Genomic DNA, 27,159 nt, shown 5'->3' with positions numbered 1-27,159 from the left:
AGTGAGGGATATGCCGGGCCATGAGGTTACAGATTGTGGTGGAACTCTGCTGCTGCTGATGGCCCATTGCACCTCATGGATGCCCAGTTTTGAGCTGCTAGATCTGTTCTGAATCTATCCCATTTAGCACGGTGGTAGTGCCACACAACACTAGCTTCTCCAAATTGCATTTCCACTACAAATTCAGAATGCTGCAAGTCTTTACACAAGTCTCCATCCAGTCTGACCTCATTACCTCTCCCACCATTGACAGATCACTTCTGTCATCTCTACTTCACCTGCCATCCATTCCATCAGCCTGGTGCCCTTGAAACCCTCTCACCTTGGTCCTCAGAATCCCACCATGATCAGCCCCAACAGTAGCAGCACCAACAACAGCAGCACCAACAACAACACCAACCTTCTCCGCAATCGCCTGATGCTGCACAGGACAGAGGGCATCAGCACTCAACCACATTGCTGCCCGGACGTCAGGGATGGCCTCACCATGGCCAGATTTACTTCACTTGACGCTGTACACCCTGGCTGCCACATGATGCGCCAGGTTGGCACCACCCCACACCAACACCATAAAGCATCCCTACAATGCCCAAGCCATTCCTTTCACACTCATCGCCATTGCGGGGGGTACCATTTTGTCTCACCATTCACTGCCACTCACTAAGCCATTTCCAAAGGTGCACAGAAATCCGTCCAAAAATGCAAAGTGTTGAAAATAAAGATTTCATGTATGACAGGACATTAACAGAAACTTCACATAAATATTGGGTAAAGCACACAAGTGCCTACCCTTGTGTGTTATTACTTGGTATGATTGGACTAGGGTGAGGGCGAGTGTGAGGAGTGGCTAGTGAGATGGGGACGTGATAATGTAGATAGAGAACGATGGGTGGAGGTGCAAGGTAAGTTGGTGTGAGTAAGGATGTGCAGGAGTAGGGTAGGGAAGGCAGAGTGATGGAGATGTGGCACAGCAGGATGAGGTTAAGTGTGGCTTTGCAGTAACGTTTTGTGATCTACTGAGATCATTGAAAAGTTTGCCCCGCTGCAGCCTGATCCTCCTGACGACATCTCTGCTTGTGTCCTCCTGTGCAATGTGCAACCATGCTGTGTTGGTCTCCTGGGGAGGTCTTTTCTGCTCCTGGGGAGGTCTTTTCTGCCCATGGGAAGGGAAGATAACTCCCTGCGTGCTGTGACTCCCACCATAAGCATATGGAGGGAGTCATGGGAGAGCCTGAGTGCAGCCCTGCACCTTTGTGCAGTGCTTGTCAGTGTTTGCAGTACCTTAGAAATAAATTTCTGCATGGTCCCTTTAAGGAAACCGACTGATGACGTGTCATCAAACGGTATCATCAGACCCGCTTCCTTCACTTAGCCGGTAAACGCGCTGGGCAGGCTTATCAAGCCCCATTAGGGGAAAGTCATTCTACACAGCGGGTTGGAGCCAGCAGCGAGGCCGGGACCCACCACCGACATTACCTGCCAAGGTTGTTAACATCAAGCCCAATGGGTCGAATGGCCTCCTTCTGTGACGTAAATTTCTATGATTCTAACCGTTTCAGCTTCTGTGACTTCGGTACAAATTCTAAGCCAAAATCAGATGACTTGTAACAGCAGGACTGAAAATAAATATCCAATTCACAAATACGATGATTCAGTCAATACATTTCAACGCTTCGACTTTTTAAACAAATGTTAGTAACTTTTACATGGCAAATGTCTTAACTGCTCTTGCCTCTAAACTGAGATGCTTATGTATGGAATTTAAAACTGAATGCCATTAGTGTCTGTCCAGTATCAGTTCTTCAACTGACATCACATAAGAATTAGGAACAGGAGTAGGCCATACGGCCCCTCAAGCCTGCTCCACCATTCAGTAAGATCATGGCTGAGCTAGTTGCCCAGGCAGCCAGTTACCTACTCTAATCTCATTTCTTTGTATCATTTTATTTTCCTCATTTTTAAAAGCTTGCCTCATTCCCTTTAAATTATATTAATCTCTCGGCTGTGCAATTCCTTGGATAGCACCTGCTGGAGTTTGCATATTGAGCACGGACCAGATGGGCACGAGCACCACTCGGCCCATCTCTACTGCTCACCTATCGGAAGCGCCAGCACACGCCCATATGGGGGGAGTGAGGGGAGAGGTTGCTGCCCAGACACACTCTCCTGGCCATTATCTCTCTGGCTGCCTGGGCCCTACTAACGTGGTACACATGTGCCCTTCTGGAGGCCATTACACCTACTTGCCATAACAGCTGCCACTGCAGTGCCAGGTCACAACTAAAGACCAGGAGTTGGGAACCCCCATCATGGAATGCCTGTCATTTGCCTCGTAAGGGATGGACACAGGTTACACCCTTGCAATGCAGTGGGGAAATTCCTGGAAACAGCAGATTTGCCATTTTCCTGGGGGATCTGTTGATCTCCCTCCAGAGTTACAGTGGCAGACCAGTGAAACCCACACCGAATTTAAGTGCCTCTGTCTTAATAGCAACTTCTGAAAGTGTTCGATCAACCCTCTATGGAGGGGGCGGAAAACAAAATCCCCGTTGTTCTTCTAATGATCCAGAGTCAATACCCCTTGCTAACAATTCATCAACCAGTGGAAACCATTGTCAACAACAACTTTCACAGAAATTGTGCCCAGTAGCTCACAAAATAAAGCATTTTCTTTGCCCTGTTTCCTAGAGCTCAGCGGGCGTATTGGGAGAAACTGGTGCCTGCAACTGGCCGACCCTATTCAGCCTCCCTCTCAAAACCAGACAGCTGGGATGTGACCAAAGGAGACAAAGACCTAGTGCAACAAACCGAAGCGACATCTGACCATCAATTGAAAGATGTTTGAGAAGTAGTAGAATTTTACTGGAATGGTAGCATAATGTACCATACAGATATTACCAAATTGAATGAATAAAGTTTTTGAGTCCAGTGAACAAATGGTCTTGTATTTACTTTTAAAGAGCTTGTATAAATTGTTAAATTGTTTTAGTAAATTTCATTGTGGCTTCTCCCACTCCACCATCGGAAGTTCAGCGGAAACCCCGCTTCCACACCCAAACAAGGGTTTCTGTCAAAGTTATTGTGGAGGAGTGGGAGATTCACCCTTGGATCTTGGATAAACACATAATAAATAACTGCCTAAAATGTAATGGGGATTTTCCTGGCCCTTGCCCCAGAGGTGTGCTCAAACCATCAGAAAGAGGTAGAGACACAGGTTCAATATTATTAGAGCCACAGATTGTGGGGACTACACCACTTTAACAAACCCTGGGTTTTGCTGAGTTTTTCTGAGGAGGCAGAGCTTGGCCTGCACTTGCAGCAGGTATAGACCCAACAGTAGGAAGGAGGCACTGCTGGATCTGGTGCTGGGGAATGAGGCGGGCCAGGTCGACCAAGTGTCTGTGGGAGATACACTTGGGTACAAGTGATCATCATATAAGATTTAGATTAGCAATGGAGAGGAGCAAGGAACAATCTAGAGTGGAACTTCTAAACTGGAATAGGGCTAACTTCAATGGGATGTGAAAGGATCTAGCCAGGGTAAAATGGAACTAAAGACTGACAGGAAAAACTGTAACAGAACAATGGGTGATATTTAAGGAGATGTTCCAAGTACAGGCTCGGTCCATTCCAACAAGAGGGAAGGGTAAGGGAACCAAAGCAAGGGCTCCTTGGATGACGACGGAGATAGAGAAGATGATGAAACAAAAAAAGAGGGTGTATAATGCATGTCAGGTGAATTCTTCAAGGGAGAACCAGACCAAATACAATAAGTTGAGAGAGGAAGTGAAGATGAAAATAAGATTGGCAAAGAGAGAATATGAGAGTAGAATGGCAGTTAACATAAAAGGGAACCCAAAAATCTTCTACCAGCATGTAAACAGTAAGCGGGTAGTAAGAGGCAGGGTGGGAGCTATTAGCGACAAAGAAGGTGTTATATGCTTAGAGGTGCAGGACAAAGCCAGAATACTCAATGAGTACTTTGTATCGGTGTTTACTAAGGAGGTGGATGCTGACAAAATATCGGTAGCAGTGGAAAAGAAGGAATGGAAGGGGTGAAAATTGATAGATGCACTAGAAAGGCTGGGTATGCTTAGAGTGGACAAGCCGCCTGGTCCAGATGGCTTGCATCCCAGATTGCTAAGGGAATTGGGGGAGGAGATAGTGGAAGGGCTTGCCATAATTTTCCAATCTTCCCTAGATGCGGGGGAGGTGCCTGAGGATTGGAAAGTGGCAAATGTGACACCATTGTTCAAGAAAGGGTGTAAGGACAATCCTAGTAACTACAGGCCGGTTAGTTTAACATCAGTGGTGAGTAAAGTTTTAGAAACAATAATCAAGGAAAAAATTAATGGGCACTTAGAGAGGTTTAAGCTAAGGAGAGCCAACACCGATTTGTAAAAGGCAGATCATGTTTGACTAACTGAATTTTTTGATGAAGTAACAGGGAGGATTGACGAAGGGAATGCAATGGATGTTGTCTACATGGATTTTCAGAAGGCATTTGACAAAGTACCACATAGAAGGTAGAAGGTAGTTAACAAAGTTGAGGCTCATGGAATAGGTTGGTCAGTGGCAGCTTGGATAAGGAATTGGCTTAAGGACAGAAAACAGCGAGTTGTGGTAAATGGCTATTTTTCAGACTGGAGGATGGTAGACAGTGGTGTTCCCCAAGGGTCCGTGCTGGGGCTCACTGCTTTTTTTGATATATATAAATGACCTGGCTATTGGAATACAGAGTAGAATTTCTAAATTTGCCAATGACACCAAACTTGGGGGTGTGGCAAACAGTGAGGATGATGCCCATCGACTGCAACAGGACATAGAAAGGCTAGTAGAATGGGCAGACAAGTGGCAGATGGAATTTAATACAGAGAAGTGTGAGGTGATGCATTTTAGCAGAAGGAACAGGGAGAGGCAATATACACTTAATGGCACTTGAGGGAAATAAACTTGCAGGGCTACGGGGATGGAGCGGGGGAATGGGACTGACCGGATTGCTCTGCAGAGAGCCGGCACGGACTCAATGGGCTGAATGGCCTCCTCCTGTGCTGTTATGACTCTGACTATATGACTACTATTTAATTGAGGGGAGCGGGCCGTTCCTGGCCTCCCTCCACAATACTGAAGTGCCTCCCGTTTGCTGGGCACCCCACTTCTCAGGCAGCTGGAAAAGTTGACACCGTGCCCTGCTCCCAAACCTCCACTGATTAGTGGGCCAAGAGGGTAGGTTGAAAATATCAAGGAATGCCTCCCCTGCAGTTTTTTTTCTTTTTTCCCATTCCTGGGTGGATCAGGATCTTTTGACTGTTGATCACCATGGCCACACTTGCAAGCCTGGGTCCCTGGATCTGCCCTTGGCGTTCTTGCTGCTATCCGAGCTCCTAGGTCCTGCCAAGGGGTAGGTTGATATCAGGTGCCTCAGCAGTCCAACTCAGCAATTGCTCCATCTTTCAGTATTTCAGTGAGCTGTGAAACTCGCCTCTTCCACCAGCAAGCAAACAGCTGAATCTTACAGCTAATTGAAATATATTGACTCAATCATTCTAGTTGTGAACTGGATATTTATTTTCAGTCCTGCTGTTGGAAAGTTTATCACAAGTCATGTGATTTTACCACTGAATCAAGTTGACACCATCAATAAAATCATTGCAGTCCATCTGGCCAGGGTGGTTTCTTCCGCATTGGGGAAACCAAACTCAGATTAGGTGACGGCTTTGCCAAACACCTCTGCTCTGTCCACAAGTGCTCCACTGAACTCGCTGTCGCTTGCCACTTCAGTTCCCCATCCCACTTCCACTCTGACCTCTATTCCCTTCTCACACAGCCTCAGTGAAGCTCAATGCGAGCTTGGGAAACAGCACCTTGTTTTGCTATTAGGCATTGATGTAATAAAACTCACTACGCACTTGGTTTGAGCATAAAGCAAGGCTTTAATCAACTTGTTTCAGAACATGGAGGTCTAGTTGTACTTCACTAGTTCCTTGTCTTACAAAATGTCCCTGCTTAGCTGGGCCTACGCCCGAGTATTTATACTCCTTGGACGGCGCCACCAGCTGGCCGTCCAGCGTTATTTCACGTGTAGTTTCTTGATGAATGATGAGATTTATAACATTCTTCCTGCCTAAAAGATTTGGAAGTCCGACGATTTCCTCTTAACGGATTAGGCGGACCACGAATAGCCGCAGTCTTTTAGATTTTTGTTTATGGCTAGAAGGCACGTCTCCCCGGACCGTGTCTTGGTCCCTGGGCCGCTTGATCCGTACCGGTGGATCGACAGGGCCCGTGTTGCTCTGATCGACCCAAGGGAGGCTGGGGAGATCGTGACTCTGGGTGCGGGTTTCCACAGGCGCAGAACTGGCTTCATCCTGTTGGATAGCCGGGGATTGACCGGCGTCCTGGCCTCGAGTGGCCATCCTACAGGAAGCGCTTGGCTCCCCGAGTGGATCCGGTGGGGCAGCTGGCAGATCTTTCGATGTCCCAGGTAGGGCATCATCTTCGGGGGAGCGCATAGTGTCGGCATCATTCCCGTGGGTCCCTCTATCGGTTGGGTCCGTGGAACCGGCCGGACAGGGAGCCAGGTCCCGGAGCGAAATGGTGGACTCCTGGCCATCAGGGTACTGCACGTGCACATACATGGGGTTGACATCCGAGAGTTCTACCTCGTCGACGAGAGGATCGGTTTTAGATGATCGGATGAATCTTTGGAGCAGCACGTGGCTGGGAGCTGCCAACCATGACGGTAGAGATGTCCCATGGGTGGAGCGAAGCTGGAAGCTGAAGAATCGCTCATGAGGTGTGACATTGGTAGACGTAGAAAGGAGAGACCTGATGGAATACAACACGTCAGGGAGCATAGTTTCCCACTGCTGGTCTGGTAGGTTGCGTGACCTCAGCGCAAGATGAACAGCATTCCAAATGATAGCGTTGTATCTCTCAACCTGTCTGTTACTGATGGGATGGTACAGTATTGTTTTACTTGTGGCGATTCCCCGTTGGGAGAGATAACTTTTGAGTTCGCTTGACATGAAGGAGGGACCCTGATCAGAGTGGATGAAATTGGCCGTACCGCAAAGGGAAAAGACTTGATCAAGGCATTTGATCACTGTGGGAGTAAGCATATTGGGACAGGGGAAAGCAAAGGGAAAGCATGAATATTCATCCACTGTGATAAATCCATGTAGTGAGACAAGGACTCGAAGAGGTGAGGTATTAGGATTAATAAGAGTACTTTATTAAACGACTGCGAAACAACCAGGCAGGCTTTCAGCCAGGCATTGCACCTTTGCTGACCTTGACAGGAAGCCAACCTCTGACCTTAACAGGGAGCAAACCTCTGACCTTAGCAGCAGCATTGGCTACAGCACCACCTGGTGGATAACCTTAATCATAACATCCCAGATTACTATATCCCTCCCCCCTTAAGATTTCAGTATGAATTTCTTAACAAACAACCATTCCTGAGGGTCACATAAGGAGTCTCCATTCATCATGCTCCATACTTGACGAATCTAACAGTTCAGTATCAATCTCTCTGGTGGCTTGCGAGGCCTTTGTGAACGTCTAACAGTAAAGTCCGTGATTGTTTGTGGTGAAGCCACCAGCTGCCCCTGAGCAGTGCTCAGAGTATCTGACTCTGCAACGATGGTTTCCACTTGATGAATAGGTTCCTGTGGAATTGTCTCTGACCCTGGTGGTGGTACCACAGATGCACTTGGATAACTGGGGGCAACCCTGTCTTCAGTCATTGCATCTGGAACCTTCATTTCAATTTCCCCTTGTCTGGGAAGTATCTGAACTACATGTCTGCATACTACCCTACCATCTCCCAACATGACCTTGTATGATACTGGACCTGTCATTGAGTCGATGAAGCCAGGAATCCACTTTGGTCCATAACTGAAATTCCTGGTAAGGACTGTATCTCCTTCTCCAAAACTTCGGCTCTTTGTTCTTTTGTCATGGTTCTCTTTTTGTTTGTTTTGTCTGTTTTCCATTTTCCTTTTTAGGTCTGGGTGGACAAGGTCAAGAGTGGAGCGTAGTCTATGACCTAATAACATCTCAGCAGGAGAGAGTCCTGTGGTGGATTGAGGTGTTATTCTGTAGCTGAACAGAACCCATGACACTTTGGCTGCTAAACTCCCTTCTGCACTTTTTTTCATCATCTCCTTAAATGTTTGTACGGCTCTCTCTGCAAGTCCATTCGAGGACGGATGATATGGAGCCAAGGTCACCTGCACTATGCCATTTTTTCTCAAGAACTCTTTTGTCTCTGTACTCACAAAACAAGTGGCATTGTCACTTACCACGATCTCCGGTAGCCCTTGATTACTGAAGCTCCGATGCAGGCAGTCTATAGTAGTAGTGGCAGAAGCAGAATTTACAGGATAAACATCCATCCATTTGGAATGTGCATCAATGATTATGAGGAACATCTTCCCCATGAATGGACCCGCATAATCTAAGTGCAATCTTCTCCATGGTTTATCCGGCCACTCCCAGGGGTGGAGAGGAGCCGCTGCTGGTGCCTTCCGGTGTTCCTGACAAGTGCTGCATGTCTTGACTAGATTTTTTATCTCCTCATCTAGCTTTGGCCACCACAAGTAACTCCTAGCCAAGGCTTTCATACGCGAGACCCCAGGATGACACTGATGTAATTGCTCTAGGATAGACTGTCATGCTGGCTGTGGAATAATCACTCGTGCTCCCCACAACACGCAACCATCCTGCACACTCAGTTCTGTTTTCCTGACACTGTAGGGTGTGAAGTCAGCCCCTTCTGGATGCTGTGGCCATCCCCTCACCACATATTCTCGAACTCTAGACAGTACTGGATCTTTACCTGTCCATGTTCTTACTTGCTCTGCAGTCACAAGTGCCGTGTCAGTGTCCTCCAACATCAAAACTCTGTCCTCTGGAGCTGCACGGATAGGTGTGCCTGGCAGTGGAAGACGGCTCAAGGCATCTGCGTTCCCATGGTACTTGCCCGCCTTGTAGACGATGACATACTCATATGCCCTCAATGTCACTGCCCACCTCTGGATCCGGGGTGACACCATCTGTGGAACTGCTTTCATTTCATTGAAAAGAGAGAGAAGAGGTTTATGATCGGTGCATATGGTGAACTTCCTGCCATATATGTACTTGTGGAACCTCTGTAACCCAAACATTACTGCTAACCCCTCTTTGTCTAACTGGGAATAGTTTTTTTCCGCTGGTGTTAGAGTTCGGGACATAAACCCTATTGGTCTTTCAGTTCCATCTTCCATGCAGTGTGAAAGAACTGCCCCCACCCCGTAAGGTGAAGCGTCACAAGAGAGAATGATGTCTTTTTCTGCATTGTAGTGAACCAGCACATCCGACGACAGCATCAGTTTCTTGGACTGTTCAAATGAAACCCCATGCTCCTCTCCCCACTGCTACTGTGTCTCCTTGCGCAGTAGTTTGTGAAGAGGTGCTAACACAGTTGACAAGTTTGGTAAAAACCTATTATAATAGTTCAGCAGTCCCAGGTAAGCTTTTAACTCAGCCACATTTGTAGGAGCAGGGGCGTCCTGCAGTACTTATACCTTCTCCTTGAGTGGATGGAGCCCAGTGGCATCCACTCTGTGTCCCAGGAACACTGCCTCATTCCCCAGGAAAGTGCACTTACTCCTCTTGAGCCGGAACCCTGCCCTCTCCAATCTCTGTAGTACCTCTCTCAGAGTGCTCAGATGCTCCTGGTCGGTTCTTCCCATCACCAGAATGTCATCCAGATAGATGGAAACATGTGGAATCCCTTGCAGTACACCTTCGATTGTCCTCTGGAAGATAGCTGGACTAGATGAGACACCAAACGGTAAGCGGTTATATGTAAACAAGCCCTTGTGTGTATTTATGGTGTCATCCAGTGTAGTCTGCAAGTAGGCATGACTCATATCCAACTTTGTGATTTCTTTCCTCCAGCCAGGTTTGCAAAGAGATCCTTTGTTTTGGGAATAGGATACTGCTCTAGTTTGGACACCCGATTGACTGTCAATTTATAGTCTCCACAGAGTCTTACCGAATTGTCCGGTTTTAAAACAGGTACTATGGGAGCTGCCCATTCTGAACATTTCACTGGCTCCAGTATGTTCTCTCTCAATAGACGGTCAAGCTCAGCCTCTACCTTTGGCTTCATGGCATAAGGCACAGGTCGTTGTTTAAAAAACCTTGGCGGTGCCTCCTTGTCTACATAAATCTTAGCTGGGGGGCCATTAAATGTGCCAAGTTCCTCCTTGAACACATTCTCATGTTCACTCAACACTTCTTGCAAAGTCAACTGTTTGCCCACATATATTTGATGTACTGCTCCCCAGTCTAATTTAAGTTCTTTTATCCAACCCCGACCTAACAGGTTTGGTCCGGTACCCGATATTATAACTACAGGTAGCTGTTCCACTGTGTCCCTGTGTTGCACAGTTACATTAGCTGTACCTAATGTCGCTACTCATTCACCTGTATATGTTTTAAGATGCAGGGAGCAAGGCTTTAACTCTGGAACTTTTGCACAGTTCCACAATTTTGAGTACTCTGCCTTGTTCATTATGGTCACGCCGCACCCTGTATCCACTTCAAAGTTCACCTTAGAGTCACTTACTGTCAGTTGCAATGTGATAGGAGCCACTTTTGGAATGTTCTCTAACATGCTATACATTATGAACATATCCTCTTCTTCCTCAGCTTCCCCACTGATGTGGTGTGCTCCATGTTTTTTCACTTCTCTCCCTTGGTTTTGCTGCCCTCCCCCTTTTGGTTTGGATTCCTCCACAGGTGATTTCGCCCTGCAAGCTCGTTTTATGTGTCCTTGTTTCCCACACTTGTAGCACTTTTCCTCCAGAAACCGGCATTCACTCGCCAGGTGATCGCCCTTGCATCTATAACATGCCTTCACATGCTCACGTTGTGGATTCTGACGCATGTTCAACTTGTGCACAACAACCTGACCTGCAACTTGCGTAGCATTAGCCCTGTCTGAACCCTGTATTTCTTTTACATCTTGGTTCGCTATCTCTATGGCTTGAGCAAGTTCCAATGCTTTTTCATAAGTAAGCCCAGTCTCGGATAATAATCTGCGCTGCATTCAGTCGTCCATTATTCCACAAACTAGCCTATCTCTCAGCATTTCCTTCAGGTTGTTCCCATGATTGCAATCTTGTGCTAATTTACGCAACACCGCTACATAGTCCATTACACTCTCTTCCTCTTTCCTGTTCCTTGAATTAAACTTGAACCGCTGTACAATCACACTAGGCTTAGGGTTGAAATATTCTTTTAGCAAGGCCACTAATTCAACAAATGATTTGTCTCCAGGCTTTTCAGGACTGAGCAGATTCTTCATCAAACTGTAGGTTTGGCTTCCCACTGAACTAAGCAGAATGGCTTTCCTTTTTCCGGCATCATTTATTTCATTTGCTTCAAAAAAATAACCCAACACTTCACAGTATTCCTCCCAGGTTTGTGCTTGACTATCAAAAGCGGAAACCATTCCTACCATGGCAGCCATGCTCTCTTCCAGCTGGTAGCTAACCGTAGCTCGTAATTTTGTTGTTTAAACGTCCTGGCAGACTTTTCTTCTTTATTCAGGGTCCTTTAGTAACCTCGTCGCCAAATGTGACAAAACCATGTAGTGAGACAAGGACTCGAAGAGGCGAGGTATTAGGATTAATAAGAGTACTTTATTAAACGACTGCGAAACAACCAGGCAGGCTTTCAGCCAGGCATTGCACCTTTGCTGACCTTGACAGGAAGCCAACCTCTGACCTTAACAGGAAGCAAACCTCTGACCTTAGCAGCAGCATTGGCTACAGCACCACCTGGTGGATAACCTTAATCATAACATCCCAGATTACTATATCCACCATAGTCAGTAAGTAGGTGTTTCGCGTTGAGGAAGGCAATGGCCCTTTAAAGTCAAAGCTGAGTCGCTGCATAGGCTGCATAGCATGTACGAGCGAGCCATCCGATGGACGGAAGAATTGCGGTTTTAATTCCGCGCAAATTCTACAGGAGGAGCACGTTCTTTTCACATCTTCCGTAGAAAATGGGAGGTTTTAGATCACACAAAGTGCAACATACGGGTAACGCCAGGATGGCATAAGTCAGTATGAAGATCCGCCAGAGTCGAAGTTGACATAGAAGAGCAGAATGCCCGCGTGAGGGTATCTGGGGCCACATTCTCTTTGCCGTGTCGATAAGGTATGGTGTATCCAAAGGCAGCCAATTCCATCCCCCAGAGTTGTATTTTGTTATTCTTGATCTTAGGCGTTTCCGGTTATCCAGCATAAAGTCCACGGAGCGCTGATCAGTTATAAGTGTGAAATGGCGACGAGCGAGAAAATGACTCCATTTACGTATCGCTTCGATGATGGCCGTAGCCTCCTTCTCGACAGGAGCATAATGGAGCTCGCTACCCTGCAAAATTCTGGACAGAAATGCAACGGGTCGACCACCTTGATTCAAGGTAGCAGAGATCGCCACATCCGATGCATCACACTCGACCACGAAAGGAGGATGTCGTGAAACTCCAGGACGATTTGGACAGGTTGGGTGATTGGGCAGAAACATGGCAAATGCACTATAATGTGGATAAATGTGAGGTTATCCACTTTGGTGGCAAAAACAGGAAGGCAGGTTATTATTTGAATGGCAATAGATTGGGAGAAGGGGAAGTGCAAAGAGACCTGGGTGTTCTTGTGCACCAGTCGCTGAAGGTAAGCATGCAGGTGCAGCAGGCGGTTAAGAAGGCAAATGGTATGTTGGCCTTCGTAGCAAGAGGGTTCGAGTACAGGAACCAGGATGTCTTGCTACAGTTGTACAGGGCCTTGGTGAGACCGCACCTTGAGCATTGTGTACAGTTTTGGTCGCCTTACCTGAGGAAGGACGTTCTTGCCATGGAGGGAGTGCAGCGAAGATTCACCAGGCTGATACCTGGGATGGCAGGAATGATGTATGAGGAGAGATTGTGTCGATTGGGCTTATACTCACTGGAGTTTAGAAGATTGAGAGGGGATCTCATCGAAACCTATAAAATTCTGTCAGGCCTGGACAGACTAGATGCAGGAAGGATGTTTATGATGGCCAGGGAGTCCAGAACCAGGGGTCATAGTCTAAGGATAAGGGGTAAGCCATTTAGGACTGAAATGAGGAGGAATTTCTTCACCCAGAGAGTGGTGAACCTGTGGAATTCTCGGCCACAGAGGGCGGTGGAGGCCAGTTCATTAAATATATTCAAAAAAGAGTTGGATATATTTCTTAAGGCTAAAGGGATCAAGGGATATGGGGAGAAGGCAGGGACAGGGTGGTCAATTTGGATGATCAGCCATGATCTCATTGAATGGCGAAGCAGGCTCGAAGGGCCGAATGGCCTACTCCTGCTCCTATCTTCTATGTGTCTATGTGTCTATGTGAAATAGCCATTGCTTCCAATGGAAATGACTTTGCGTGAAGCAGGGGCTGGATCTTGTCGGAGAAGTGGGGTATCCATTTTGCATAATAGGCGAACATGCCGAGTGCCCGACGAAGAGAGCCGAGATTCGTAGGGGGAGGGAGCTCCTGAAGCGGACGATGTCGCTCCGGATCCGGTTTGATGACACCGTTGCCCACCCAGTAGCCAAGGATGTTGACTGATGGTACTGATTTCACAGATTTGGACTCATTTAAGGTTAATTTGTGACGATGGAGGATGTCAAAAAATTTCTGGAGATTGGCATCATGCTCCTTCTGGTCCTGACCAGCAATGGTGATATTATCCAGATATCGAATAGTGTCCGTTAAGTTCTCCTGTTTGACTAGGCTATCCATTGCCCGTTGAAAGACGGCCACCCCATTGGTGACCCCAAATGGAAGGCGACAAAACTGGTGAAGCCGACCATTGGCCTCAAAGGCCGTATACTTTTTGTCAGAGTCCTTTAACAGTACTTGATGATAAGTGCTTTTTAAATCAAAAGTTGAAAATACCTTGTAGTTGGCAAGGTTATTGACCATGTCATCGATGCGTGGAAGTGGGTAGGCATCCAGGTCGGTATACTGGTTAATAGTTTGCGAGTAATCGATGCAAAGACGTTTCTTGTGTTGCTTCAGAGGATTTTTAACAACGATGACTTGAGCCCGCCAGGAAGATGAACATGGCTCAATGATACCATCAGCAAGAAGGCGAGAGATTTCTGCCTCGATAAAGCATCGATCATCTTGGCTGAAACGTCGTGATTTAGCGACTATGGGCTTACATCGGGGGGAAAGATTGGCAAACAAGGAGGGCTCGTTGAGCGAAGCCGCCGAAAGCGCACAAAACGGTACTTTGGAAATAGTACGCTCCGGCTTTGACCCTCCAAACTCGAAAGTGAGTCTTTTGTGTTGTTTCTGGAAATCCTGTCCCAGGAGCACATCACTGCATAGGTTCTTGAGCACCCCGAGCCGGGTGGACAAATAAGTGTGGCCATTGAGAATAAGGTCGACAAGACAGAAGCCAGAAGAATTGGTGGTCAGTGTCGTCAGAGCCATTGCAATTTCCCTGTCCGAGGGGTAAATACGCAGTTTTAACTTACTGACAGCCCGCTCACTGATGAAGCTGTCAGAGCTGCATGATTCGATTAGTGCACTCAAAATGTGTCCATTTACCGAAACCTTTGTAGCTGCATGGGACAGACTGTGGGGAAAAACAGCTGTGATGGGAGGAGGGGCAGTTTTACCCTTGACAGCTGTAACCTTAGTAGTGGTTCTTGGGGGAGGAGCAGTTTTATAGATTGCAGCTGTAACCTTAGTAGTGGCTCTTGGGAGAGGAGCAGTTTTATAGATAGTAGCTGCAAAACTAACAGGAGCTCTCGACCGGTATACCTTAGAAAAGTGGCCTTTCTTACTAACAGCGGCTCTTGACTGGCATACCTTAGAAAAGTGACCTTTCTTGCTGCAATGATTGCAGGTTGCTTTACGAGCAGGACAGAATTTCCTATAATGGAACGCACCTCCACAGAAGAAGCTTCCTTCCAGATTGCCAAGATGCTGCTAGGGCGGGGTCATCATCAGTGAAGGCTTCTAGGGTAAGGTTGTCATCCGTTAAGTTAGAGTCATCATCGGTGAGGGCTTCCGCCTGAGACCTATCGAAGGAGTCATTAAAAGTTAAAGCAGCAGCCCGTGCACGAGGTAAAAGATAGGTATCTGCATTCCTCTTTGCTAAGTCCAGGGAGCACGCCTGGTCATAGGCAGCCTGTAACTCAAGGGTTTTATTCTCCAACAGACACTGGCATATGAAGGGAGACGTAATTCCATTAATAAAGGAATTGAGAATTAGTTCCTTCTGGTACTGCTCAGCTGTGACAGCTTTAAGGTTACAATCCTTGCTGAGCCTACGAAGCTTTTGAAGGAATTCGTCAAGTGATTCCCCGGGTTATTGTCGAGTTGTGGCCAATAGATACCGAGCAAAAATTTCGTTTGGGGCCTTAACATACAGTCGCTGCAATATTTGGATGGCGGAGTCATAGTCTACACAGTCTTTGATATAGTCAAACACATGAGGAGATACATAATTGGCAAGTATCTCTAATTTATCAGGAACATTCTCACCATACACCCTGAGGAAGTTGCTGAAGGTACGATACCAGTGTTTCCATACCTTAGCAGTTGTAGGTGAATTTGGGTCCCGGTCAAGACGGGCGGGTCTGAGTAGTTTGTCCATGATGGATTGATTTCTACGCCGGAGTTCCCTTCTGCAGTGGAAGTCGTAGCTGGCTGTTCCTGAAATCACTCAGAGCGTGGAGTCGATATCAAGTTGATTAAATTGACGTAATAAAATTCACTATGCACTTGGTTTGAGCATAAAGCAAGGTTTTAATCAACTTGTTTCAGAACATGGAGGTCTAGTTGTACTTCACTAGTTTATGGCAGGAGATGCTGGCAATGTGGGATGGGTGTATTGGTGTTTTGGCAGGGGGAGTTGGGATAACACTTGGAGTCGGGATCCTCTGTTTTGGCAGAAGGAACGGGGAGAGGCAATGCACACTTAATAGCACAGTTTTAAAGTGTGTGCAGGGACAGAGGGACCTGGGAGTTAATGTGCATAGGTCCCTGAAGGTGGCGGGACATATTGAGAGAGTGGTTAGCAAAGCATATGGGTTCTTGGTCTTCATAATTAGTGGTACAGGTAGACTACCTTTTATCCGAACTTCCGAAAACCGAAACCCTCTAAAAACCGAAGGTTTTTTCGTTCAGCGTAAGTCGTGCGCATGACATGACCAGAGTGGCGCACGACCCCGACCCCCGCCGACGACCCCCCGCGGACCCCGCGCGGACCCCCGCCGACCCCGACCCCCCCGCCGACCCCCCCGCCGACGACCCCCCGCGGACCCCCGCCGACCCCGACCCCCCCGCCGACCCCCCCGCCAACCCCGGCTCCCGCCGACCCCCCACCGCCGACCCCGACGACCCCCACCGCCGACCCCCACCCCCGACCCCCTGCCGACCCCCCCGCGGACCCCCACCGACCCACCCCCGACAAATTTCCCAGTCTTATAAAATACCTTCCGAAATCCGAAATTTTCCGAAAACCGAAACACGGCTGGTCCCGAGGTTTTCGGATAAAGGATAGTCTACCTGTATTGAGTACAAAAGTAGAGAAGTTATGCTGAACCTTTATAAAGCGCTGGTTAGGCCACAACTGGAGTATTGTGACCAGTTTTGGTCACCACACTTTAGGAAGGATGGGAAGGCACTTGAGAGGGTGCAGAGGAGATTTAGCAGAATGGTTCTGGGGATGGGGGATCTTAGCTACAAGGACAGGTTGGAGAAGCTGGATTTGTTTTCAGTAGAGCAAAGGAGGTTGAGGGGTGATTTCATAGAGGTGTACAAGATTATGACGGGTTTGAATATCCTAGGCAGAGAAGGCTGTTCCCACTAGTTGATGGTACAAGGACTAGGGGACACAGATTTAAGGTTTTGGGCAAGAGATACAGGGGGGATGTGAAGAAAACTTTTTTACACAGCGAGTGGTGAGGACCTGGAACTCGCTGCCGACGGAAGTGGTGGAAGCGGAGACACTCAATGGTTTCAAGGGGAGACTGAATAGGCACTTGAGGAAAATAAACTTGCAGGGTTACGGGGATATAGCGGGGGAATGGGACTGTCTCGATTGCTCTGCAGAAAGCCGGCAGTGACGCGATGGGCCGAATGTCCTCCCTCTGTGCCGTTATGACCCTTTGGGCTCGATTTTGCCAATGGGGAGCTTTTGGAGGCAGGACTCCCACTTGTCGGGTTTTAGACCCGCCTCCATCGACTTCTCGTCAACCCACGCTATTTTCCCTTGATTGACCTTGTTAAGCCCACCCAGCGGTTTCACAGCTCACTGAAATACTGAAAGATGGAGCGATTGCTGAGTTGCACTGCTGGGGCAGTCTGGGGCACCTGATATCAACCTACCCCTTGATTGAGTGTTGTGGCTCCACCCTTGCAGGCGTGTGGTGAGCATTCCATCACACTCTTGACTTGTAGATGGTGAAGAGGATTTGAGGAGTCATAGAAACAGAAGATAGGAGCAGGAGTAGGCCATTCGGCCTCTTGAGCCTGCTCTGCCATTCAATGAGATCATGGCTGATCATCCAAACTCAGTATCCTATCCCTGCCTTCTCCCCATATCCCTTGATCCCTTTAGCCTTAAGAAATATATCTAACTCCTTCTTGAATATATTTAATGAATTGGCCTCAACTGCCCTGTGTGGTAGAGAATTCCACAGGTTCACCACTCGCTGGGTGAAGAAATTCCTCCTCATCTCAGTCCTAAATGGCTTACCCCTTATCCTTAGACTGTGACTCCTGGTTCTGGACTCCCCCGCCATCAGGAATACCCTTCCTGCATCTAGCCTGTCTAGTCCTGTTAGAATTTTATAAGTTTCAATGAGATCCCCTCTCATTCTTCTAAACTCTAGCGAATATAAGCCTAATTGACCCAATCTCTCCTCATACGTCATTCCAGCCATCCCAGGTATCAGTCTGGTGAATCTTCGCTGCACGCCCTCCATGGCAAGAACATCCTTCCTCAGATAAGGCGACCAAAACTGCACACAATACTCAAGGTGTGGTCTCACCAAGGCCCTGTACAACTGCAGCAAGACATCCTTGCTCCTGTACTCGAATCCTCTTGTTATGAAGGCCAACATACCATTTGCCTTCTTAACCGCCTGCTGCACCTGTATGCTTACCTTCAGCGACTGATGCACAAATACACCCAGGTCTCATTGCACTTCCCCTTTTCCTAATCTATTGTCATTCAGATAATAATCTGTCTTCCTGTCTTCGCCACCGAAGTGGATAACCTTGCATTTATCCACATTATACTTCATCTGCCATGCATCTGCCCAATCATCCAACCTGTCCAAATCATACTGGAGTTTCTCTGCATCCTCCTCACAGCACACACCCCCACCCAGCTTTGTGTCATCTGCAAAGTTGGAGATATTACACCTAGTTCCCTCGTCTAGATCATTAATATATATTGTGAATAGCTGGGGTCCTAGCACCGATCCCTGCGGTACCACACTAGTCACTGCCTGCCACTTGGAAAAAGACCCGTTTATTCCAACTCTTTGCTTCCTGTCTGCCAACCAGTTCTCTATCTAAGGCAATACCTTACCCCCAATCCCATGTGCTTTAACTTTACACGCTAATCTCTTATGCGGGACCTTATCGAAAGCCTTCTGAAAGTCCAAAAACACCACATCCACTGGTTCTCCCTTATCTATTCTACCAGTTACATCCTCAAAAAATTCCAGTAGATTAGTCAAGCACGATTTACCTTTTGTAAATCCAAGTTGACTTTGTCTGATCCTGTCACTGTTTTCCAAGTGCTCTGCTATTACATCTTTTATAATGGACTCTAGCATTTTCCCCACTATCGATGTCAGGCTTACCGGTCTATAATTCCCTGCTTTTTCTCTACCACCTTTTTTGAACAGTGAGGTAACATTAGCTACCCTCCAATCCATAGGAACTGTTCTAGAATCTATAGAATTTTGGAAGATGACCAGCAATGCATCTACTCTTTCTAGGGCCACTTCCTTAAGTACCCTAGGATGTAGATTATCAGGCCGTGGCGATTTATCGGCATTCAATCCTGTCAATTTCCCTAACACCATTTCCCTACAAATACTGATTTCATTCAGTTCCTCCCTCTCATTAGACCCTATGTTCCCCGACATCTCTGGGAGGTTATTTGTGTCCTCCTTTGTGAAGACAGAACCAAAGTATGTATTTAATTGGTCTGCCATTTCTTTGTTCCCCTCTTAATTAATCCCTTTGTCCTTCTTTGCTGAGTCCTAAACTGCTCCCAATCCTCAGGTTTACTGCTTTTTCTGGCCAATTTATATGTCCTCTCCTTGGATCTTATGCTATCCCTAATTTCCCTTGTTAGCCACGGTTGAGTCGCCTTTTTTGTTTTATTTTTATGCCAAACAGGGATGAACAAATTCTATAGTTCATCCATGCGATCTTTGAGTCAAGAAATGAGCTAATCATCACAGAGTAAACAGCTTCTGCCCTGCTCTTGAAGTCATGGTATTGCTATAATTGGTCCACTTAACCTTCTGGCCAGCTGTGACCCCCAAGATATCAATGGTGGGAAACACAGTGATGGTGGTGCCATTGACGGTCAGGGGAAGGTGGTTGGGGTTTTTCTTGTTGGAGATGGTCATTGCCTAGCACTTGTATCATTTAATGTCATTAAATCCCTACATGGCCTTGCCCCTCCCTATCTCTGTAACCTCTTCCAGCCCTACAACCCTCCGAGTTCTCTGCGTTCCTCCAATTCTGGCCACTTTTGCCTCCCTGATTTTAATTGCTCCACCATTGGCGGCCGTGCCTTCATCTGCCTGGGCCCTAAGGTCTGGAATTCCCTCCCTAAACCTCTGTACCTCTCTCTCCTTTAAGATGTTCCTTAAAACCTACATCTTTGACCAAGTTTTTGGTCACCTGTCCTAATATCTCCTTATGTGGCTCAATGTCAAATTTTGTTTGAGAATGCTCCTGTGAAGTGCCTTGGGATGTTTTACTACATTAAAGGTGCTATAGAAATGCAGGTTGTTGTCATTGTTGTTACGTAGTGCAAATGTGACCTGCCACAAGTCAACCCAAACCTGCTTTAGGCCGGCAACTGCTGCTTCATTATGGCATTAACAATCTATCCACCAGTATCCCCAATCCCATTTCTGTCCTCTAGCATAACACCATTTAGCTTATATTGTGAGTTAATCTCTCAATTTGGAAAGTTTTGCTTTTGTCCCCAGTTTATACCACAATATCGCCAGCAATGCTTCTTGAGCCACCCTGCTAATTACTTCCTTCCATGCCGACTCAGGTCCACTTTTTGTTTTCTCTGTTTCAGCATCACTCCACCTATGGAGTAGAGCCCATAACAAGCTGCTGTTGTTACTTAGTGGGAAAGGAGATGATAGTGTTGGTCCGGTTGAAGAAAGCCTCAGTCACTTGTTTGATACATTTATGGACAGCAAATTGGCTAATACTGCCGATGTCCCTAGTTCTAGCCTGGAAGAAACTGGAGGTATAAAAATTGAGGGCTGTGGTCAGCCTAACTGCCATTGTCCGTGCCACTCCATCAGAGTGGAGCTTGAATGCAGACTCCTTAAAACAAATAGCATTGCTCTGTAACTGCCGCCCTTTTATACCGGAGCCTGTGGAAGCAGTCCTCCTCTATCACTGCTCGAAAGTCGAGCCTATAGGTATGACGGTGCCATATCGAAAAGTGTGAGCAGGCTGCTCTAGTGCTACCTGACTTTCCTAGCATCCCTTTCTTCCTCTTCACCCTCTTCCATTAATTGAAGTGAGAGAGGAACAATGGATGCAATCGTCATAACTTACAGGTGCGGCAGGAAAAAAATAAATAAGGGGCTGCTATTGTTATGCTACAGTTCCCAGAATGTCCTTTTGAAATGGGTGACATTAGTAAACGGCACACGCAGTGTGTGAAAACAGGAAAACTGCAGGCTCCCAATTGAGCAGTATTCAGTAGTAGATTTGCATTGCTAACAAGGATATTGCAACTTCTGTGCAAGATTGTACACCACTGAGAGGGAAGCAGTGGAGGGATTTCTAACACAACAGGAAGCGAGTGTGATCAGCAGCTAGCAATTTTACCACCCCAGCCCACACTTATGCTAATTAGAATTACCAGGCTGTGGCGACACGCCACCACTGGACATAATCCGCTCACGGCGGCACGGACAGTTTAAGCAGACGCCCCCAGCCGGGGGCCCTTTCCTCCAGCAACTTGTTTCCCGCAGGGACAGGCTGCCGGGAGCACTTCCTGTCTGGGGAGTATTTAAGTAGATGCGCGGGCTTTTCCAGTTCCTCTTTGCCATGAGGTAGAATAAAAGCAGTTGTGTTTTACTAGCTCTGGTCTCGACTCCCACGTTTGCCGCGGTATCTCAACACTGGTGACCCCGACGCTCAGGACGAATCCTAAGCTAGCATGGCGGATACAAACGCAGCCACGGTTAAACTACTGGACTTTTGGGAGAACCTGGCCGAAGCCTGGTTTGTTCAAGCTGAGTCCAGATTCCGGCTGAAACACATTACAGTCGACGCCTCAAAGTACGACTACCTCGTCTCCTCTCTCACCTACGCCACAGTCCCCAAGGTTTGGGCAGCGCTGCAGGATCCACCACCGGAAGGCAACTACGAACGTCTGAAGGCTGCGCTCCTTAAAAAATTTCAAACGTCCTCTTACCAGCGCAACTGCCAACTCCTTGACCTCCCCGGCCTTGGTGACGCTTCACCCTCGGATCTGCTTTCCCACATGCTGTCCCTCTCGGACGACAAAAGCACCGGCGCCCTCTTTCGTACGCTTTTCATTCGGCAGCTCCCCGCCAGCATCCGGCCGCTCATTGTGGAGTCTGGCTCCACGGACCTGAACGACATAGCCGAAAAGGCCGACCGGCTGCTCTCTGCACAGTCCGCTCGCGACGTCGTGCCCGACCTCACGGCAACGACCACGCGGTCTTCCCGGCCCACTAGGCCCGACCGCCCTACCACTCTGGGTCACTGCTACTACCACACCCGTTTTGGCACTAGGGCCCAACGCTGCACACCACCGTGTACTTTCAAACCCCCCCCTGCACCGGCCCCCGTGATGGCCGCGGGGCAAAAGGGGCCTCTACTGTACGTCACCGACGACAGAACCAACCGTCGATTTCTGTGCGACACAGGGGCCCAGCACAGCATCACCCCCGCCTCCGCCCTCGAAATCCAACGCGGCACACGGGGTATCACGCTGGCCGCAGCCAATGGCTTGGACATAAGCACATATGGCACCCGCATGGTCACGCTCGACCTCGCGGGCCGCCGCTACCGCTGGGAGTTCCTCACAGCCAAAGTCCTCTGCCCACTCATCGGCGCTGACTTCCTACGCGCCCACGGCCTCCTTGTCGACATTCTGAGGCACCGCCTCGTCGACATCAACACTATGGCCCCCATCCCCGGCGCATTCACCCCGGCCCGTTCGGCCGGCCTGACGACCTACTGCCTCGCCAGAGCCACGGACGACTACTCGGCCCTCCTAGCTGAGTTTCCCGCCCTCACTAACCCGACCTTTTCGGCCAAGGCCGCCAAACTCGGTGTGGAGCACTATATTCCCACCACCGGCCCCCCAGTCTCTGCCCACGCCCGCAGACTCAACCCGGCCAAGCTGGAAATCGCGCGGGCCGAGTTCACCACCATGGAACAACTCGGCATCATCCGCCGCTCCAGCAGCCCTTGGGCCTCGCCCCTCCACATCGCCCCCAAGCCCGGCGGAGGCTGGCGCCCTTGTGGGGACTACCGCCGCCTCAACGACGCCACCACCCCCGACCGATACCCGGTGCCACACATCCAGGACTTCTCGGCCCGACTGGCCGGACGAACCGTCTTTTCCAAGGTCGACCTGGTGCACGGTTACCACCAAGTCCCCGTACACCCCACCGACATTCCCAAAACGGCCGTCATCACCCCATTCGGCCTGTTCGAGTTCCTGAGGATGCCCTTCGGCCTCAAGAATGCAGCCCAGGCTTTCCAGCGCCTTATGGACTCAGTCCTCTGGGACCTGAACTTCCTATTCGTCTATCTAGACGACATTCTCGTTGTAGTGTCCGTGTGTAGAGAAAGACACTGAAGACAGGAGTTGGTTCATAGGTATTTACTAAGCAAGTCTGGGGGGGGGGGGTTCTAAAGGATATACACAATACACAGGCTTATATAGCCCAAGTGGCAATTACTGGCATTACGCACACCTGGGGTTCTTAAAGGCACATACACCATAATTGCTCTTAAAGGCACATACACCACAATTCCTCCCCTTCTAGCTAACTAGTACATCATATTTTAAGTAATTATTAATTACATGTTATATGCAAAATAATATACATTGCTGTATTAATTAATTAGAAGTTAGTCTCTCAGGAGGCTTCCTGACTCGGTCCGGATAACGCCTCGGGGGTGTAGTAGTTTCTGGTGGTGTAGTAGGTTCTTCTGGCAAGGCTGATTCGGCTTGAAGGCCAGTGTCGGGTTCATCGGGCTCCAGTATCACCGGATCGGAGGTAGATATGGGTATCTCTACTTCATCGTTAGATGTATAGAGTGGTGGTGTAGGTTGTCCCTTTTTGGATGACTTGATGATTTGGTCAGCATGGCGCCTTATTATGCTGTCTCTGATGTCCACGGTATACATCAGTGGTCCTAATCGTGTGCAGATAGTTCCAGGCTGCCATTTCTCGGTACGGTAGTCCCGGGCCAAAACCGGTTGGCCTATCTGGAAGGCCCTAGTTGGCCTTTCATTCATGCCCTGAAACTGCCGGTTCTCCACGTCCCTTCGGATGTTGGGCTTGACCAAATCCAGCCGGCATCTTAGGTTTCTATTGTAGAACATCATGGCGGGAGTTTGGTTAGTAACCATATGCGTTGCATTCCTATATGCAAATAAGAAGTTATCCACCTTGTGCTGAAGTTTTATGTCTTCATTACCCATGGCCTTGATGGCCTTCTTGAAGGTCTGGACAAACCTTTCAGCCAATCCATTGGTGGCGGGATGGTATGGGGCGGACGTGTAGTGCTTTACCCCATTGTTCTTTAAGAACTTTCTGAATTCTTCGGACACAAATTGCGGTCCATTATCAGAACATATCTGTTCCGGCAGCCCATTCCTGGCAAATATGGTCCTTAATACTGTGATGGTTTTTTCCGTGCTGGTGGAGGACATCTTTATTACCTCCGGCCACTTGGAGTGTGCATCAACTGCGATTAAGAACATTGAGTCCATAAATGGACCAGCAAAGTCGATGTGCACCCTTTGCCAGGGAGATGAGGGCCACTCCCATGGATGTAGAGGGGCCTGTGGCGGAGCATTTTGGACCTTCTGGCATCCTAGGCAGCTCTTTGTCATGTCTTCGATGTCTCCATCGATACCTGGCCACCATACAAACGCCCTAGCTAGGTTCTTCATTTTCACTCCACCCAGATGCCCCTCGTGAAGCTCCTTTAGCACTTTATCCTGGAGTTTGGGTGGAATCACCACTCTGGATCCACACATCAAGGTTCCTCGGCACACTGACAGCTGTTCTCTTCTTTGCGAGAATGCTGGCAACAGTGGTTCGCCATGTGCTGGCCATCCCTTCACTGTTAAATCGTAGACCCGTGAGAGAGTAGGGTCAGTTCTTGTCTCCCTTTCAATGGCAGAATTTGTCACCGGTAGACATTCCACTATGGTAGAGTGGAATATCTCTACTGGGTCTACTGTAGGTGCCTCTTCTATCGTCGGCAACGGTAGGCGCGATAAACCGTCAGCATTCCCATGCTGTTTTGACCCTTTGTATTCAATGTTGTATTGGTGTGCCCCTAGAAAAAGGGACCACCTCTGTAGTCTTTGTGCCGTCATAATGGGGACATCTTTTTTAGGGTTGAATATGGAGATGAGGGGTTGATGGTCAGTCAGCAAGGTAAATTTTTGTCCGTGTAGGTAATGGTTGAATTTCTTCACTCCCCATACCAGGCTGAGTGCTTCCCTGTCTATCTGGGCATAGTTACGCTCAGCTGAGTTCAATGAGCGTGACGCAAAAGCTATCGGCCGTTCCGAGCCATCAGGGAATCTATGGGACAATACCGCTCCTATGCCGTAAGGGGATGCATCGCACGCCAGTCTGATTGGTAGTGATGGGTTGTAATGAGCCAAAACTTTCTCGGATGTGATTAAGTCTTTACATTTATGGAAGGCACGTTTACAGTCTTCGTTCCATTTCCAAATCACTCCTGTCTGTAGAAGATCATTAAGAGGGTGTAGAATAGTTGATAAGTTCGGTAAAAATTTATGATAGTAATTTATTAATCCCAGGAATGACCTTAATTGTGAAACATTTTCAGGTGCTGGGGCTTTTATAACTGCTTCAATTTTTTCAGGTGACTTATGTAACCCTTCCTTATTAATTATGTGGCCACAATATGATATCTGATTTTGGAAAAATTCGCACTTGGGGCGATTTGCTCGTAGGCCCCGTTCTTTCAGCCTAGTGAGCACCTGCTCCAAATTGGCAAGGTGCTCGTTGTCGTTTTCTCCTGTTATAAGGATGTCGTCTAGGTAGCATTGAGTCCCCGGAATCCCTTGCAGGACTTGCTCCATAGCTCTTTGCCAGATAGCTGGAGCTGATGCTATTCCAAAAACCAGTCGATTGTACTGGTACAGGCCTTTGTGTGTGTTTATTGTGAGATACTTTTTAGAGGTCTCCTCAACCTCCATCTGTAGATATGCCTGTGCCAAGTCAATTTTTGTGAAACGTTTCCCTCCGGATAGTGAGGCGAAAATATCTTCTATCCTCGGAAGAGGATACTGTACCGTGTGAAGGACCGGGTTTACAGTCACCTTAAAGTCCCCACAGATGCGAATTTTTTTCTGTTCCTCAGAGTTATTTTTCAATGTTTTTTTCATGACTGGAACGATGGGTGTTGCCCATTCGCTCCAATCTATTTTGGATAATACGCCTGCCTTTTCCAAATTCTCCAGCTCTGCCTCGACTGCCGGACGTATTGCGTATGGCACCGGTCTTGCCTTAAAAAATTTTGGAATTGCTGTATCTTCCACTTTTATTGAGGCGGCGATGCCTTTCAAGGTTCCTAGTTTCTCTTGAAACACTTCTTTGGCGTTGGCCAAGATGTCTTTTAATCGTTCAGGTATGATGTCATCATTGTTTTTTTCCTTACTGGTCACCGTCAGTGCCTGAATGGAGTGCCAGTCTAAACGTATCTTCCTTATCCATTCACGTCCCAACAACGGTGGACCACCATCTTGTAGAATGTATAAATACAACTTTTGTATTTCTTTGCCGTTGTATACCACAGGCACCCTTATTTTTCCTTTGGGGTAGACTTTCTGCCCCGTATATGTTTTTAAGATAATGGATGTGTCTTTTAGACGTATATGCAAAAATAGCCTCTCATAATCTCGTCGATTTATTACGGTTAGAGCTGATCCTGTATCTAGCTCCATTTTAACTGGGGACCCTGCTATTGTGAGGGTAACCCAAATGGTTTGGTAATCCTCTTTGGCAAGTACATTATGTAATTTGAGACAGCTTAGTCTCTTGTTTCCGGAGTCGCTATCGCTATTCTGGTCTTCGGAGCTATTGTCCGTCATCATTTGTACCTTCCTGTACTTTTCTTTATTGATTTTTTGTTTTCTGTCAGTGGATTTATTTTGTCCAGATCGGCATACCCGTGCAATGTGTCCAATCTTACCACATTGCCTGCATGCTTTGCCCTTGAACCAGCAGTCCCTCTGGTTATGGGTGGATCTGCCGCAGCGATAACATCTTTCGAACTCCTGTGTCATTTTATGGGTGCCGAAGTCCTGTGTCTCTTGTTGTATCTCTGCAGCTCCTTTTGCTGCTGCTTCGTATGATACAGCCATATTGAAAGCTTTGTCCAATGTTAAATCTTTTTCAGAAAACAGTCTTTTTTGTGTTCCTTCACTTAAGAGACCGCAAACAAATTTGTCTCGAAGATAATCCGATAGTCTTGCTCCGAATTGGCAGTACTTTGATAGCTTTCTTAATTCGGTTAGGTAATCAGCGTTACTTTCATTCTTGTGTTGATTTCTCTTGAAGAACTTGAATCGTTCCGCTA

General features: G+C 47.8%; 1 protein-coding gene across 3 annotated transcripts in view; it reads left to right on the top strand.

The window, feature by feature from the left end:
• Nucleotides 1-2,950, top strand: part of LOC147124119 (betaine--homocysteine S-methyltransferase 1-like) — a 54,381-nt gene extending 51,431 nt beyond the window's left edge. For all 3 annotated transcript variants that reach the window (XM_085982261.1, XM_085982253.1, XM_085982246.1), the window contains one exon: nt 2,689-2,950. In XM_085982261.1, the coding sequence (XP_085838387.1) occupies nt 2,689-2,845 (157 nt within the window). In that variant the 3' untranslated portion in view covers nt 2,846-2,950. The remainder of the gene's footprint in view (nt 1-2,688) is intronic.
• The last annotated feature ends 24,209 nt before the right edge of the window (nt 2,951-27,159 follow it).

The sequence above is a fragment of the Somniosus microcephalus genome, chromosome 1 (assembly GCF_052327205.1).
Source record: "Somniosus microcephalus isolate GS21.2 chromosome 1, FLI_Smic_1.0, whole genome shotgun sequence".
In the NCBI taxonomy this organism is placed as follows: domain Eukaryota; kingdom Metazoa; phylum Chordata; class Chondrichthyes; order Squaliformes; family Somniosidae; genus Somniosus; species Somniosus microcephalus.
The sequence above is the reverse complement of the archived record's forward strand: the minus strand, read 5'-3'. Positions and strand labels throughout refer to the sequence as shown.